General features: G+C 50.0%; 1 protein-coding gene across 2 annotated transcripts in view; it reads right to left on the bottom strand.

Moving 5' to 3' along the window:
* Window positions 1–17,387, bottom strand: part of Mad1l1 (mitotic arrest deficient 1 like 1) — a 356,486-nt gene that overhangs the window by 124,217 nt on the left and 214,882 nt on the right. For both annotated transcript variants that reach the window (XM_076840079.1, XM_076840080.1), the window contains exon 14: window positions 7,943–8,031. In XM_076840079.1, the coding sequence (XP_076696194.1) occupies window positions 7,943–8,031 (89 nt within the window). The remainder of the gene's footprint in view (window positions 1–7,942; window positions 8,032–17,387) is intronic.

The following is a 17,387-nucleotide window of genomic DNA, read 5'->3' as shown; positions in this document are numbered from 1 at the left end:
ATCCTAGGACATGTCCTATACCTACTGTGTAGTGATCACATAATCTTGTACACACCTCTCAGAGCGTGACCATGGTGTGGGTGGAGTTGGGAGGAGAGTGATCACTGATGTTCTGCAGAAATGGATGCATGTAGTGATAGGAAAAGGTAGACTGAATTTGGCTTTTTTCTTTCTTTCTTTATTTGGTACTGGTGATGAACCCTGGGGTGCTTTACTACTGAGCTACATCCCTAGCTCTTTTTAAGACAGAGCCTCAAACTTGCAATCCTCCTGCCTCGGCCTCCTGAGTCACTGGGATTACAGGTGTGCACCATCACACCCAGCTGCTTTTCTCATTGTTTTAGAGTTCAGAAGATGATATATGTCTTAAGTCCTGCTCTTTCACCCAACTCTCAGTACTGCTGGTTAAACCATGCTTGAAAATGGGTGCACTCCACTGTATGGAACCCAGGCCTCCATGAAGTGAGCATCTTTAGAAACTGTCCTGGGATGGTGAGAGAAGGCGAGAATGCACATGTGGGATGTGGCCCACAGTGTGCACCAAATAAGTGGCAGCAGGCAACTTGTTACAATTGTGCTACTGACAGGTACTACTAAAGTGAGTAGTTGTCACCATTTTCAGAAACAGAATGATCAGAATCCTGGATGCAACCAGACTCCCGTAGTCAAATAAAGATAGGCTCTAGGGACAGAGTTCTCCTGCACCTAAGTCCAACATGCCAGCAGTTTGCCCATGAAGATGCCATGGTTCCTGAACAGCTGAGAGCACGAAGTCACTGAAGCTCAGAAGGGGTTAATGGACCCTGAAAAGGAAATTTGCAGTGGAGCAAACTATATGGCAACACAAAAGGTCTGAGAAAGCAGGGAAGGTGCTAATTTGTAACATAAGGAGGAGAAACAGCCTTCAATCATCTGCTTCAACTTTTCAAATATATACAGATATGGAAAAACAAAGCCTTGAGCTTTATGACAGTGACTTGAACGGGTTCATTAACACGCAGTTCCTCAAAATGCTGCAAAATCAAAAGTAAAGGCTTTCTCATTTTCCTCAGGCCTACCGCTGAAGACAAGAAAATAACAGAGACAACATCACAAAGCCTTAGAAGTCAGACAGCAGAACAGTGAGTGGCAGTGACCCCAAAAAGCTGAGTCCCTGACCAGGAGAGGATGAGCTCAGAGGCTTTATGCCACCAAGCCTTAGGAGGTGTCCCCTGGGGGGGTGGTGATGTCTAGAAGCAGGAAGAAGGGGGTTGGAGCTGGAGAAGGGGTGAAAGCCTTCATTTAAGGCAGCATTTTAGTAATATTTATGATTCATAGGCACTTGCAGATTAATACAAGGAGGTTGCTGCCCTCTTCACTCAGTTCCCTGGATGGTGTCCACCTCAGTGGGGGCATCAGAGCTAACAGAGCTGCCACTGCCCTCCTGACTTTTGCAGGTCTCGGGCTCTCAGGCTCCTGCCCCCCAGCAAGATGCCAACAGGCTCACCCGGCTGTCTCTGGTAGACATGGGCACTCCTCCCCACTCTGGCCATCTCCTCTTCTGTCTCCTGGACGAGGCTGAGTGACCTGCCACCAAAAGCTCTCTAGCTGTTCAGTGGAATTCCCCAGGGAAACCACTGGGGCCTGCAGAGACCTTTTTTGGGAGCATTTTAATAATGGCTTCAGGTTTTTAATGTCCTAGAACTATTCAGATAATCTATTCATCTTCTGGTATATATTTGGTACATATCTTTTGGTATATATTTCATATTTTGGTATATATATTTGCATATTTCATATTGGGTAGTTGGAGGTTTTTGAAGAATTGGTCTCTTGCTTCCAAGTGAATGAGTCTCTGAACATGAAGCTGTCTGCCGTGCCCTGTGACACTACAGGATCCACAGCGGCAGCCCCTGCTTCAGCCCTGATACCGATGATGTGTGTCTTGTGGCTTCTTAATACTTGTCAGTTTTGCTAGCAGTTTATCAATTTTATGGATTTTTTTTAAAATGGCATTTTGTTCAGTGATTTTTTTCCTCCACCATTCTATTTTTTATCAATTTCATTTCTTTCTGCTCTTCATTATTTCTTTCTGCTTATTCTAAGCTGTTTCTGCTCTTCCCTCAGGTTCTTACAATTAGCACATAAATAAGAGTCCTCTTTTCTTCTCTAATGTGAATGTCTCTGAAAGTTTCCTTCTCGGTGCTGGTTTCACTGTATCTGACAAAGTTTTGTATTTTCATTATCACTCAGTTGTGTATATTTCTCTTGAGAATTCCTCTTTGACATGTGGATGATTCAGAAGGACATTTGGAGATTTTGTGTCATTTCTGATCGTTTGGAGATTTTTCTGTTGTTTTTCTATTATTGACCTCTACTTTGAGCTCAATGTAGCCAGAGAACATACTGTACATGAATATGATTCCTTTAATTTTGCTAAGGTTTGTTCTGTGACCCAAGATAAAGTCCACTGTGGTAAATGTGCCAAGTGGACTTTAAGAGAGAATGGATAGTGCTCTGCAAACACTGACCATACCTGTTAGCTGACAGTGACATTTAGTTCCAGATCTTTGCTGCTTTTCTATTGGCCCCCCCACCAACTGTGGAGAGCAGTGCATGGGTGTCCTCTGTAAATGCTTGAGTGTCTGTTTCTCTCCTCAGTTCTATCTGCTTCTGCTTCCTGTGTTTTGAAGTTCTGTTGAATGGCGTGTATACATGCAACAGGGCAGGTGCAGGGCTGCCATGGGCCCTGCTGATACCAACCTGACAAAGTGGGATGCCTGCAGAAAAAAGGCCTCCCATCCTAATGGCAGAGATGCCTGCTAGCATCAGACACGGTTCATGAGGGCAGTAAGGAGCCCCTTCGCCTTTGTCTCTCCAATGCCAGATGGGGATAGAAGCTCAGCTACCTGGTCAGCCTGACTCAACCAAGGTAGGACAATCCTAGTCAGGGACACAGCCTGCCCACCTACTCAGCCCTGCTACACTGCCAGGCAGGGGCACCTGTGAAGGCTAGGGTAGGAAGTAGACTCACTGGGCAGGGGCTCTGTGGGGCAGTGGGGTGGGGAACAATTCTTTCCCTGGCATCAGCCAAAGTCAGAAAGGCATATTCAAGGTTGCCTGCTATCAGGTGGCACCCCTGTGGTTGGGGGGTGAACGTCTTTGGAGACTTTGGTCTATGTCTATGGCTGGTTGTGCATTCAACTTTTTGAGGGTTCCATGTCCAGGACACGCAGCTGGTATTCTGGGAACTCAGGGGACTACCACCTCACTGTCCTCAGTCCTGAGGTCCCCACTGGACTGTCTTCCTCCATCTTGCAGGGCATCCTCCACCAGCTGGCTGTGTGTGTCCAGGTCTGCAGGTGTGAGTTGGACCTGGGAAGAAAGGGGGCTGCCGAGGAACTGAACTGGATGTTGAAGATTCTTGAAAACTGGCACCCCTCATCCTAGCTTCACCTCACGCCAGTCATGCCACATCTTTGCCGAGTATACCACAGGCCCCTTCTCTTGAGAGAGCAGTGATTCTGGGCTTGGGGATAAGTCCTCTGCTAAGGTACGGCAGGATGACCCCATCCCCCGGGTCAATGGGGCATTAAAGTTCCACCATGATGCCGAGCTTCCAGCACCGTCCCCTACCCAGCTCCCAGAAGCTGGTAACAGGCTGACATCTGCCAGGCCCAAGTCTCCAAAGATATGCCGGGCTGAGAAGAAATCAAAGAATAATAATTCTGAGGGCACCAAGTGAAAGACCCCAGCTGGGATCTCCTAGCAAAGCCACGGGGACAAACCCCAGGTTTCTAGCCAGTTGCTTGCAACCCCACTCCTAAATGTGCAGCCAGGGCTCCAGGGTACAAGTGGGTACTGCAGAGTACCACACTATCCTCCGACATCTCCAGCACCAGCAAGCAGGGCTCCCTCAGCCCCCAAAGCCTGGGGTTGCCCACGTGGACTGGGGCCTAGCCAGCACATCCGTGGGACCTGGCAGGCAGTAAGCGTGGCCGTGACGGAGAGGCTCCGGAGTGTGACTAACAGGCATTGGCACAGACACACGAGCCTCTGGAATCACTGAAAGTCTACCCAGTTGCTAAATCCACAGACAACATTTAGGATTTGCCAGAGCTGCTATTTGACAGCAGAAAATAACGAACCCAGATTTGTTCCACTTGAAAGGGCCTCAGCTGTTGCTACTTAAATCTGTACTGACACTTCCGTTTTCTGTGCTGAGATGATGTGGTGTGAGGGATGTGTGACGCTTACACACAACAAATAAGTCTCTCTTGTGTGTAGCAAATGTAACCTAGGTGGATGCACACGCATATGAACTCCCAGTACCCGGGTGTGCAGTGCTGTCCCCCTCGCACCCCCACCAGCTCTCCTGTGGCCAGCTGGCCGACTGTGGTCACGGGAAAAGGCTGGCTGACAGCAGCAGGGCCCTCGTGTCCACTGTCTTTCTCTGAACCAACCACTTCAAAAACCACTCCTCGGCAAGTTTCAGAGGACTGAAGGAAAAGCACTTCACGCTCAGGAGTGAGAATCAAAAGGAGAAACAGACCCTCGTTCAAAGGGGGTCATCTAAGTCTCCCCTCTCTTCTGCGGCTGCAGGGAGACAACGACGATCCCTCTGGCCTTGACAGCACTGGTGTCTCCCCCAGGGGAGCTGGAGCAGATGCTTCTGGGGTCTAGAGACACTGCTCTTTCAGCTGGCCCCAGCCCCTCTGTCACTACCTCCCAGCCAGAAGGTTGCCTGACATTGTCTGAAGAAAACTCACTACAACAATATGCCCCTCATTCAGGACAAAAGTGAGCTACAAATATGGCTATCTCAAGAGCATCAAGCCTACCTGTGATGCTGTGGGACACTTGAGGCACAACCCATGTGCCTGCCCTGAGCCTGGATGGCTGGGGTCGTGGGGGGAAAGTGAGAAGGTACAGGGGGTGCCATTGCAGGGTTGGGCAGAGGCAGGCCACCTCTGCTGAAGGAGGCAGGGAGCGCCAGAGATGCTAGCCCACCCAGTAGAAGAAACAGACCTTAAGAGAGAGACAGGCCTGTGGAAGGAGAGGCGGGTCAGCACCCTGGCCAAGCAGGACTCCCCCACCTGCACAGGAATCTGTCCCTGAGAAGCCAGAGGAGCCACCTGGGCTCTGCGAGTCCTGGTTTTACACTGTCTCCCTGGCTGAGTGCACTACACAGAGCCCCTGCTCACCTGGGGTTGCCTGTCACACATGTCCCGAGTGTGGAGCAGCCACCCAGATGCAGGTACCTGTGTGACAGCCATCTCCACCCTCAGCTGCTCCTTGGCTGGAAGTCAGAAGTGCTGCTGCAGAACTGTGGTGCAAAACTCCACCAAAGCCTTGCAACACATGCCGACCAGCTCCCAGTGGCCAGCCACGAAGCTGCTTCTTTCCACAGCTGCGTTCTCCAAGTGAGACAATGGGGACAAGAAGCTTTGATCGTTGAGCAAAAGATGTCAACAATAAAGCTCTTTCTTGAAGTTTAAAAAATAAACCCAAAGCGTTCTAGCCCACAAGAGCCCCACCCACGCCTGGCCATGCTCCTGTCAGCTACAGCATGAGAGCTGCGGGCAGCCAGAGTCCTGGCAGAGGACAGGATGCCAGTCTGTGACAGGAGAGCTGAGTAACACAGTGCTGGCCCATGTTGACAGCCTCAGGCCCTTGGGGCAGACTGTCCTCTACCCCCTTGGCTAACACCCTGAGGCGCACCTGCCAACACCCAAATCCAATCCTTTCACTGCACCACCTGATAATAGGGCTCCCAGGGACACGGGGTGCGGGGGGGGGGGACCACAGGACATACCTGTCTTGCATGGCATTAAGGACTCTGGTGAGGGGCCAACTATACTGGTTCCTGAGCACTTGGTGCCTCCTCCATGAGAGCTGACCTGGGGCCTCCATCAGCCCAGCACTCTCTGGATGCCTCCTCCATGGCCAGCTCCTGGTCCTTGTTCCTCTCACAGCAGACAACAGCTGAGCTCTCCTGCCTTTGCGGTCCTTGGCTACATGCACTCCTAAGCTGCTAGCCATCTTTTGGTGCCTCCCAGTCTCATTCAAATGCCTCTTGCATTGAACACCCCCACACGCACACACACCATCACCACTCACACCTCTGTGTTATGAGCTCTTCACCATAGATAGGGCTGCTCCATGAGCTGAGGGGTATATGTATAGGAGATATGCTCGGCCCTCCTCTGGCTGGGAACAGTCACTTCAGCTTGGAAGGGTGTTCCACAGCAGATGCTGCCTGGCACTCAGCTGGGGAGAGCTGCCCACCCTGGAGGCCAGTGGTGCTGGCTGCTGCAAATTCAATCATGTTGCTCTTCTACTTTCAAACACATAATGGCTTCCCATTGTTCAGAGAATAAAGACCAAACCCTCACTGGGGCCCAGGCCTGGCCTCCAGCTCCCCTGCCATCCTATGGTTAACCCATGGCCACACACAAACGTATATCCCAGGGGAGCCCCCTGCCCCCAGACACCTGCTCTCATAGCACCACCACATTCCTCTCCATCCATAATTACAGAGCCAAGATTGCCTCTGAATAATGTCCCTCCAAGTCCCCATTAAACCACAAAACTGATGAAGACGAAGAGTGTGCGTCTTGCTCACCACTCCATCATCCTCAATGCTGAGCCCTGACGGTGCCCACGGCGCACACGCGGTGTCTACCGAGTGAATGACGGAACGAGCGCAAAACAAACAGCCTGGGATCTGGCAGGTCTCCAAAGTGCTATTTATAAGGCCTCCATCCATATATTAGAAATGCTTCAGAAATGAGGGAGGAAACCTCAAACCTGGAAGGGACCATAACTGTTTTTGGCTCAACACTTCTGGGCCTGGTTGGACCAGAGGTAGCGCACATATTTTCTTGTTTTTATTCAACAACCCTGCAAAGCTGGGGTCATCCACACACTACCCACGAGAAAACGGAACCCACAGGGGAGAAACAGCTGAGGCCACTTTAGCCCTGAGTACCAGGGTTTGTCCCAGTCTGCTGAGCCTTGGCTGCACAACCCAGGGAGGGACACTCACAAGGGCCACCTGGTATCCACTGAGGCTGTCCTGGTTCTCAGGTCTGTTCTCCTTTCACTTACCAGAAACAGCTCCCTGGGTGAGAAGCCCTGGATGCCAGACACTTGGTCCATGGCATACACTTAGGGCAGAAGGGAGGCTCCCCAGGCACGGCCACTCAGCCACACTCACTCTGCGTCCATAGTTGCTGCCTCCCATGAGAGACGCCAGAACTGGAAACTTGCCACTTCGACTAGAAACTGAATGGCAGGGCTGAAGTGTGCATCAGGGGACAGTCAGGAGGGGCTGCTCAGGACCCCACCCACACATCTGGATCTCCTTCAGGACCCTGATATGTCTTGGGGAAAAAGGAAATAAGATCTGGGAACAATCTCAGCCCGCGGTCTCTGCTTACTGAGAAGTGAGGGGTGCTGGATGGCAGAGGTGCAGGAAGCGCATCTAGGAAAACGGTAGCTCAGGGCGAGTGGGCGCGTCCTGAATAATGGACAAAGGTGCCCAGCTGACAACAGAAAGCACATCTGGTCGGGCTACTGCTTCTGTAAGCAGTTCTCCTCATCTGCACCTCTTAATATTCCTCTGCTCATAAATTCCTTGCTGCCTCTAGAGCTGCACAAGCCAAGAAGATGGGCCTGTTGCTTTACCTTGCTGGCAGCAAAGGCAGGTCCCACCAGATGCCCCGACAAGAGTGTCTGCGAGCTCCTGAACATGGGGGAGGCTGCAAGGCCCAGCTGTCTGCCAGTGCTGGCCAAGAAAAGCATACTGGAAAAGGTCCAGCCCAGTGGAGATGAGTGTCCCTGCAGAAGAACCCAAGCGGGTGGAATGTGACTGAGGAACAAAATGCCATCCAGGAGGCAGTGGAGGAAGGGGTTCTAGTAGACTCCTACTGCCAGCAGCCCCAGCCCCAGCACAGCGTACCTGAGTGTGTCCACCTCCTCTCTGCAGAACGGGAAGCTCGACTCAGCAGAGCCTGGCTGGGACTTCAGCATCTTCAGCTCCATCTCCAACTGCAAGAAAACACAGGGCCAAGGGTCAGCAGGTGCAGAGGCTCTGCAGGCCTACAGACAGCACAGAGCCTAGAACCTTGCCTGGCCCCAGAGGTCCCAAAAGCACCATTCAAAGATCCCCCAGACCCAATCCCCTCCTCATGCTAGGGAACACAGGACAGGGGGCTGCTTTCCTGGGAATCCCAGCAGCCTGAATCTGCAAGGCCACCAGCATGCTACCTCTTGCAAAAATCACCCTTTCCCTTCCTTAGAGCTTCTGTCTACAGATTAGCCATGGAGTCACAGTCATTCTGGGAATGCTGTGGAGAGACACCAAAATCTCTGGGGCAAAAAGGGACACAGTAACTGGAAAGAACATATTCTAAATTTGCCACTGCTTTGAATGAACAGTCACAGTATTTTCTTTCTTTTGCTACTTCAGATTCCTCTATAGAATAAAGAAGCTGCAGGCCTCCCCCAGGAGGAAAGTGAACTGTAATAACACTCGGACGCGTCAGGGTGGGAGGGTTAGGGAGTGGTGGATATGAGGTGTCCCAGTAATTTCAGGCTTGAGAATGGGTACTGTCAATGGCCAGCCACTGGCCAGGGACCCCAGGAGACAGAGGACATGCACTCAGAGCTAACCTCCTCTCTCCACCCAGACATGGGCTAGCTGAGGAGGCCCCAGGATTCCAAGGAGCAGCCTAGAAGGAGCCCGAAACTATGCCGCAGCTGCAGCTCAGAGGCTGTCTGCTGACAAAGTCTGGTCACTCCTCAGTGCAGCCCTCAGGTGCCCTTACCCCTCTCATCCTTGCCAGATGTGGTCCCTTGACCTTGGACTTCTCACCTTCTCCATAGGTGGCAGAAATAACTGTTTATTATAAATTATTGACCTCTGGTGTTCTGTGACAGCAGTTACCAGTGGACCAAGACAGTGTATTTCAACTTGCCAATGACATTCACTCCTAGCATGCTGACACTAACATGCACTACCATGTCTCCTCTGTGAGGTGTGCACTTGTGCAAGGCCTTGTGCAAACCACAGTTGTTACCGACACAGTTGCTCACTACCAAAGAGCCCTCCCCCTTCCTCTATACTCAGGGGCCGCCCATATACCTTGCAGGTGCCTATCCTGAGAATCTGGTAGAAGTTTCCCTGAAACTGGCTCTGCCCGATGCATCTTCCATTTCTCTTTGTTGGGAGAGGGCAGCAAGACAACCGGAGCTATTTCGTGACAACTTTGCTCTTTAATAAGTGGCCTGTTTAGAATTTTTTTTTTCTGGATTCAGAACTGATGAGAAACTTTCTAGGAAAATATTATCTATTCCGGATGTTTGTGTTTATTTAAAAGGAGTTGCAATATGGTTCATAATTCTTTCCACAGAAGTCATGTAGAAACCATATTCTTTTTAGGGTTATTTTTTACTTGTCATTTACCTTAGTATAGAGGTTTGACATATGCAGAGAGGTCTAAGCCATGGGTGCAAGCTTGGGAATATTCTCTGTGTGGGGTGTGGGGGCCCCACCTGGCCACATAGAGTCCTCAGCACCCGGAAGCTTTCTAAGCCTTCCCCGGCCAGAAGCATGAACATAATTAGTCCTGCTTCTTATTTTGGGTGGTTATGCTATTACATATTACTAGAGTTGTGAATAATTCATCTATTTTATTGGCTTCATTTCAAGTAACAGGCACCTGGACTCTTATTATAAATTTCTACTACTTCTTGCTCTGCTGTTAACCACTGCTTTGACCATTAGATTCCTAACTTTTGTCTTACTGGGGTTTTCTTTTACTGCATCTCTGACTTCTGCAGCTGGAGGTTAGTCCATGTATATTCATGATTTCTTGTCCCATGGTATAAATATTTAAACCATGAATTTAGATGTTTCCACTGGCTCTGATGAGGACTGCTTTCAATACAATTGTTTTCTAGATTTTACGCACTTTTGAATTGCATTTCTTCTTTGAACCAAGAATTAAGACAGAATGTTTTGTTCTGTTTGTCTTTGTTTTGTTTTTGAATTTCCAAGCAATAGGAGCCTTTTCTTTTTCTAGTTTTGTTTGTGACTTCAAATTTCGTCACATCACCATTAGAAGAGGTTTTATTTGAATTTACAAAGGTTTATAAAGTTTATAAAGCTTCTCTTTATTACCCAATGTGTGATTAATCTATGGACATTTTCTAAGAATATTCTTTAGAGAATGTGTCCTCTAATTCTGGGGACTGGGGACTCACAATACAACGTGCTATGTCACAGACAAGAAGGTAAACTCACTTGCTGCTCACATCCTCAACCGTCTCCCCCTGCCCCTCGGCACGTGTCAGTTTCCTGAACAGTGGTGCTGTTCTCTGGCACACTGATATCCATCCTGTATTCTACACTGCTTTATGGCTGGAATTTAGACTTGAACATGACCAAAACGACAACCCCTGCTTCTGTGTTTAGGACTAACAGATGGCCCCACAACGCACATGTTTCAGCCTCTTGGTTTTGCTTTGTAATTCATCAGGAAGTCTTTTCCTTTTAATAGAAGAGTTTATCCCACCTATATTTTGATATATGTGTGTCTATTTCTGTGTATGTTCTTGTATTTCCTGTCTTATATTTTTAAAAACTGTATCCCTCTGTGGCATTCTAATCTTATGACTGTTTTATGTGTTAAGTTTTGATACTCAGAACAGTTTGTATTTTTCTTACTGGTTGCTCTTGTAGCAGAGGCTCTCTGGTACTGTGCCTATACCGCCCCGTGTTAGGCTGTGCTCATCACATGTCCTGTGCAGTGTCTGTCTGGCCCATCTCTTGTTCACCTCTGTGGTGTCTGTCACTGTTAATTTCATGACTGAGCCAGATGTGCCCAGGTGAAACCTCACATCCTAGTGTGTCTCTGAGGCCACGGGGTGGATCAGCATTGGAATCAGTGGACTCAAAAGACCGTCCTCCCTGACACTGACATGAGCATCAGCATCCAACCCCGCAAAGGCCGAACAGAACCAAGAAAAGGTGAGGCTCTCTTTTTCTGCCTCCTGTTTTAAGCTGGGACATCTCAGCCTTGTGGACCAGGCCTTCAAACCTGGATTGAGTTCCACCACTAGTTTTTCTAGGTCTCTAGTTGGTAGATGCCGACTACAGTACTTCCTAGCTTCCGAGCCAATTCCTCATAACCAATCAATCCACTAGTCTCTCCAGGCAGACAAATGAATCGACAGGTTTTGTTCCTCTGGAAACCACTAACACCCAGTTAAACACACTTCAACAACTCAATGCTCTCCTTAGGGTATGTCTTCAATTTCAGCTACTAATGATAAGAAGCCCATTTCTCCCTTCCTCTCCTATCTCAATACTTTCTACTAAATATCCAAGCCCTTTGTCACCAGAATGTGTAACAGGTACACTGCTACTATTCTCTTAACTCCGGGCAGCTCTTGTGGTGGGTTTCCCGGGGATACTACCTTCCTGTGCACCTCCAGTCTGTCCTCTTTCCTGCCTTCCTGCCCCTCTCCTGTCCAAGGCCCTCAGGTCCATGGCCTTCTCCTCTGGCTTTGGGGATCATGAGCTTTTACTTCTTGGCAAAACGTGTGCATACAATCACATGCTCGAAGTCTACTTCTTTTTCTGTGACTTTTCCTTTCCTGCTTCTCTCCTTCTGTCTCATAAATGGGCATCCGGATTTTCACTGCTCATCATGCAAGATGACTTTTATCACATCCAGTTTAGCATGAGGTCACACTGGAGAGTGGCTGGGGCCATTTTCTTTTCTTTAATCCAACCTGTTGGTTGTGTTGTGAATTCAATCAAGAGCCACTACTTGTCTCCAGCAAGAAGGGGAAGCTGTGAACTCTCATCAGAGCGACCACTGCTCTTCTCTGCTCAGGCACAGGGTGCAGGGGCCCCTCACACAGCTCCCTGCTATCTTGGGAGCCACACAGGGCCAAGGGACCCACTTCACCAAGGCCTGTTCTTGCCTCTCACGAGGTCCTGTCCAGCAAGGTGAGCGTCATTCGGCCTCTTAAGCTCTTTTCCTGCGCGCCGTGCCCTGGTGGCTCCCTGTGCCCATACCTACATGCTGCTACGTGTTCCTCTACTCGGGGCCACCTGCCTCTGCTTAGGGTGTGGACTTAGCTCTGTTCTTGTTTTGCTGTTTTGGTTTTCATTCTTCTTACTTTTGAATGATTTCCGGAAATGGAGTGATTTATGTTCAACACCAACATGGAGCCCTTTAATTTTAATCTGTAACCTTAGACTCATAACTAACCCACGCTCAGCTCTGTTCTTCTCACTGGGCCAATTCCCTTCCCCCTGAGCCTATACCACAAAACCTACCCAGCTCTGTCAGGCAATCCATCTCCTTACACACCCACAGGCCCCCCCTGCCCATGCCGCCATGCTGGCTCACAACTCTATCACCCTCCTCCAGTCCCGCGGTGTGAGACAGTGGCCATCAAGATACACCCAGGGCTCAGGTTTGCAGCTGCAGCCCACTCCTCCGTCCAGCCTCAGGGTGAACTGGGACACCAGCTCCTCCCAGGAGCCTGATACCCAGACACACTGTCTAGCTCCTGTTGTCGCTTCTGCCAGACAGAGTACACATGCAGGGAGTTGAGCCAGCACTGGAAAAGAGGACCTAGACTCAACACACTAGCCACCCCATTTAAGAAACAATCTAAACCTACCATTTTTTAAAAGGGAGGCAATGTGTGGAAAGATACTGAGATGAGACCTGAGGAGGGTTCCCAGTGACCCAGCAAACAGCTCTCAGCGTTAACTACCTGCCATCGGCATGGGGCTTTGCTGGCTGTGCAGCCAGGGCCACCCTAAGGAAGCCCTGAGATGCCCCATGTCCTCCTCCTTGTCCTTTTATCACTAAGGTTCAGCAACAATCTGGGGGCTCCACAGGGCAGGCCCAGAAGAGGCTATAACCAGGCCAGCTGGATACTGACACCTGGGCAGGTGGGTGCAGGGTAAACACAAGGTCCTTGGGGTCGCTCTCACAGATTGCACCTCCACTCCTCACCTGTGGGTGAGACCACCTGTCTTCGAGGTTTCAATGCCAAGTGGGAAACCCTAGACTACAGGCCCTGGGTCAGGGCACAGGCTCGAGCAGGGGATGGACAACTGCTGAACCTGCCCTGCCCCACATGGCGACCCAGGCCTTCTTCCCCCATCCAACACACGCTCTTACACTCACTGTCTAGAGCTCTCACACTATACAGTCAAACTCATAGACGCTGAGTGTGGCCACGGCCTGTCTTTCTCCCTCTCTAGGCCCCAGTACATTGCACATGAGGCTTCTCAGGTCCCAGGGGACCTGCCCTCACTCTGCAGGCCAGCCTACACCAAGAGAGCATCCATTACCAGCTTTCTTTCAGACACACCAAGCTAATCCACGCTGCTATTACTTGGCCAAAACGAAGGAGAGAAAAAATTGAAAATGCATTAATATTGCAGGCTGCAACTACCTATTTCATACTTCACTGAGAAAAACTTGTGTTTAGAGTCGGTTTAAAAGAACAGTGAACACAAGGACTAATTGGATTGTGTCTTCTGAGAGACCCTGCCAAATGCCTTAGAACCATGCAGCCTCATACTGAAGCTCTCCTCCCTGCAAAAGACCCCAAAGAAGCAATATTCTTAGGTTTTTAACAGGCTGGGCCTGAGCACAGGCCACCAGGTGAGCATGGACACAGTAGGCAGGGCACAGGGGCAGGGGCTCACTGCCTGCCATGGCCAAAGAGCAATTTGTGCACATCACCCTGAATGTCTCCTGTTCCACTCAAATTTAATCTCCTAAAGAGAGGGCTTGTGCTGCCCAACTGCAATCTCTGAGGCTAATATACAAACTGATATTCCTTTCTCTGACGGGCTCTTCTAGATTAAGAGGAATAATTCCCAACAGTGCCTGGTCCAAATGAATCACGGGCCCGTGGAAAAGAGCTGGCAATTGCAGCCCTGGGGCAGTGACCAATGTGGTAGCAGCAAGTCCCTCAGCAAGTTGGGCTCAAGCATGGGGCAGGGCAGGAGCACCTTGGGGCTACACCAGGGGCTACGTCATGCTGAAAGCTCTGACTCAGGAGCAGGAGTTGACCCAGGTTGGCTGGCAGGGGAGAGGGAGGCTGACCAGCCTTTGAAACCAGCGCAGGCATCCATGTGCTCCACCACTAGGGCTCCTCACCCACCACTGTGTCCCTGCCAGCAGCCACACAGGATACAGGACTGCAGGACCCGCTGAAGGAACATGCCCGCCCCCAGGGAGAGCTCAGTGAGCCTAGATAGGCTGTTCTGAAAATGACAGAAAAAGTGAAGTCACGGAGACCTGGTCCACCATTCACCCAGACGCAAATTACAGAGAACTTTCTGGGCTTCTGCTTTGTCTATTCCCTAAAACGGGCCCAAGAGCCTTATCACAGGGCTGCTTATGGAAGAAGTCAGACAGCAAGTTGAAGAGGCCAGCAAACGAACCTATCTGCCAAACACCCTGGAGGACAGGAGCTGGCAGAAGACCACTTATTTCTGTTTCTCCCCTCTCTTCACTTTGCACCAAGTTCATATGTTGTTTACCAAAACATAAGTAAACATGAAACACACACATTCCCAGGATGGGCAGAACCTAACAGCACACACACTACCACGAAGGCTGCAGCATGGACACACTCGGGTGGCCCACGGAGTTGCACGCAGCGCGCCTCCTATGCTGCTTCCCAGCAGCAGAATACCATGAGGAAACCCCTCAAGCTGCGTCTGGGGGATGGTGGGCTCCTGGAGCCAGTTCACCACCTTGCCTCTCTGCCTCCAGCGCAGACAGATGTAACTGGGGGTGGGTAGCCTCATAATCATGGCCTATTCTGTGGATTCTGACCACGCTGCAGGGAGGGGCCATTAGCAGGGTCCCTTGTCTCCCCTGGGCACCTGTTTCATAAACTGGGATGAAGCAAAGGTATCCCTCTGCTATGGCCCCCCACCCCCGGCCACCAAGTCATTTAGCCAGCTCACTAATCTCCACCAAAAACTGGCAATGAAGCAATGGTGGAGCTGCAGAATGGTGGCCCAGGTAAGTGGGAGCACAGGTGGAAAATATGGGTTGTGGCCATGCAGAGACCGCCATGTCAGAGCACAGCAAGCCAGGATATGATGACCTGTCATCTTGTGGTGCCCCAGCCCAGGTACAGTGCAGACACCTGCACCACATAGCACCACAGCCCAGAAAGCCTGTGCATTCACGGTTTGCTGACCTTGACCTTCCTCTTCCCCATGAGTGGCAGGGAAAACAGAAGTGGGTCAGACCCGTATGGGATTGCAGGGCTAACCAGTAGCATTGGTACTTTTCCAAACACCGAACAGCATTAATTTGGACCAATTACGTTGACCCAAGTGCTATATAAACCCTTTGACTAGCACATGCAAGCAGCAACTACTTTAGGGTCCCCTCTCACTCTTCAGAAGTTCTGTTTCTACTCAGACTTGAATAAATCCTACTCTTATCTGCACTCATCCTCATCAGTAGATTTCATTCTTCAAATGTGTGAGACAAGAACTCATAAAGAAATTGGTGGTGAGCTGCTGAGGTCTGCTGTAACACTGGAGGGCAGAGCCCACCATTTAAGAACTGCAACCCATTTCTCAGCTACAGAGGCCCTCAGCTTATGCAGACCCCACCCACCCTAGCAGAAGCGAAGAATCTAGCTTCATCCCAAACTCTGGTTTCAATTGATAGCCTCTGTTTGGGCAAGAATGGGCCTGGGTGTGTGCAGGGCAACAGCGACAAGTGCTGCCTCTTGGGCTCCACTTGGGTCTACCAAGAGCCAGGTCTTGGGGGACCCACACCCTGCCACATTGGGCTGTGTCTTGTCAGGCCAGGGGCCCTATTCAGGAAGCCTCAGCAGAGGTGGCAGGGCTCTGGCTCCAGTTTCAGACACAAGAGTCCAGGCTTACAGTTGACATCAAACCCGGAACTGAAGGTGTTGCCATTTATATGTATCACCTAGACCAGGGTCAGACAGCTTCTGCAGGAAAGGGCCTATGGATTCCACCTTGCAGACTACACGGTCTCTGCTCATGCAGTGCACAAGCTGCTAGTGAACCGGTACAGCTAAGTTCCAAGAAAATTTTACTTACAGAAATTGCATCAGGCTAGGTTTGGCCTGTGGGCCAAAGTCTGCTCACTCCTGACCCAGACCAAACCATTACCATATGGATGAGAAAAATGTCAATCAGGACAATGGCCAAAAAGCTGAAGAGCACAGTTTGTGGAAATAACTGGAATGACAGCGCTCAGCACTTACCCAGCCTGCTCCACATGGCAGCCTTCCTAACAACCCTAAACCTGCATGCGCTGACACAGGGGCTCACAGGACAGCGCTTCACTCAGACAAGAAAGGGTCTCCACTGGCACTTCCAAGCAGTCCACCCACAATGCACTGGACTTACCTGAGGAAGTAAGACCTGTCTTGCACTGAGCACAACTTCTGAATGTCCTGCCAACATTCACACTGGTGCCAAAGCTATTTATAATTATCTGAGACTAGCCTGAGAAACATCGCCTTTGGTAAAAATCACAAAATATATGTTTTTGTGCGCTGTTAGTATCAGCATATTCTTCAGAGCAGCAGCTGTAGTTGTGCTGAGGAAGTACCACTTCCTTTTGTTCACAACTCAGCCACGAGCTGCTCATCACTGCAGAAACCTGTGTGGATGGCAGGAGGTGCAAGTGTCGGCAGCTCCCGCAGAACCCACTCAGCCAGCAGTCCTGAGAGCGGCTGCAGTGCAGCGGTCCCACAGGCACAGGGGACGTTGCCATGAATCCTGGTGTCCTTGTGCCCAAGTCCACACACTGACACACACAGTACATACAGATCACTCTCCTCTTTATTCACACTTAGGACCAGTACAGATGTTGCTACCCCTAATACTGCAGGTACAGCAGGCAAGGAAGGGGACATTACAACTTACTCATTCCCAAGAGGGATGCTGGGGCCAACAGGATCAAGGGACACCCTGCCAGGCCAAGTCACACACAAGAACAAGTCATAGAGAAGATGGAGATCCACATGTCAGAGTTTTCCAGTCCAACTAGACTATTCCATGGAAAAAGAAACTCAGCACTTGCCTGGTACTAGGTTTGATCCTCAGCACCACATAAAAATAAATAAATAAAATAAAGGCATGCTATCCAACTACAAATTTTTATTTATTTATTTTAAATAAAGGGCTGGGCTGGGCAACTGGGCAGAAAAGGCATTTGACAAAATCCAATGCATTTTTAAGATAAAAGTACTCAATGAGTAGGAATAGAAAGGAACTTCCATAACATGTTAAAGGACAAAGATGAGCACACATGGCTAACAGCATATTTAATGATGAAAAACTAACTGACAGTTTC

Source organism: Callospermophilus lateralis, chromosome 19, assembly GCF_048772815.1.
Source record: "Callospermophilus lateralis isolate mCalLat2 chromosome 19, mCalLat2.hap1, whole genome shotgun sequence".
NCBI lineage: Eukaryota > Metazoa > Chordata > Mammalia > Rodentia > Sciuridae > Callospermophilus > Callospermophilus lateralis.
The sequence above is the reverse complement of the archived record's forward strand: the minus strand, read 5'-3'. Positions and strand labels throughout refer to the sequence as shown.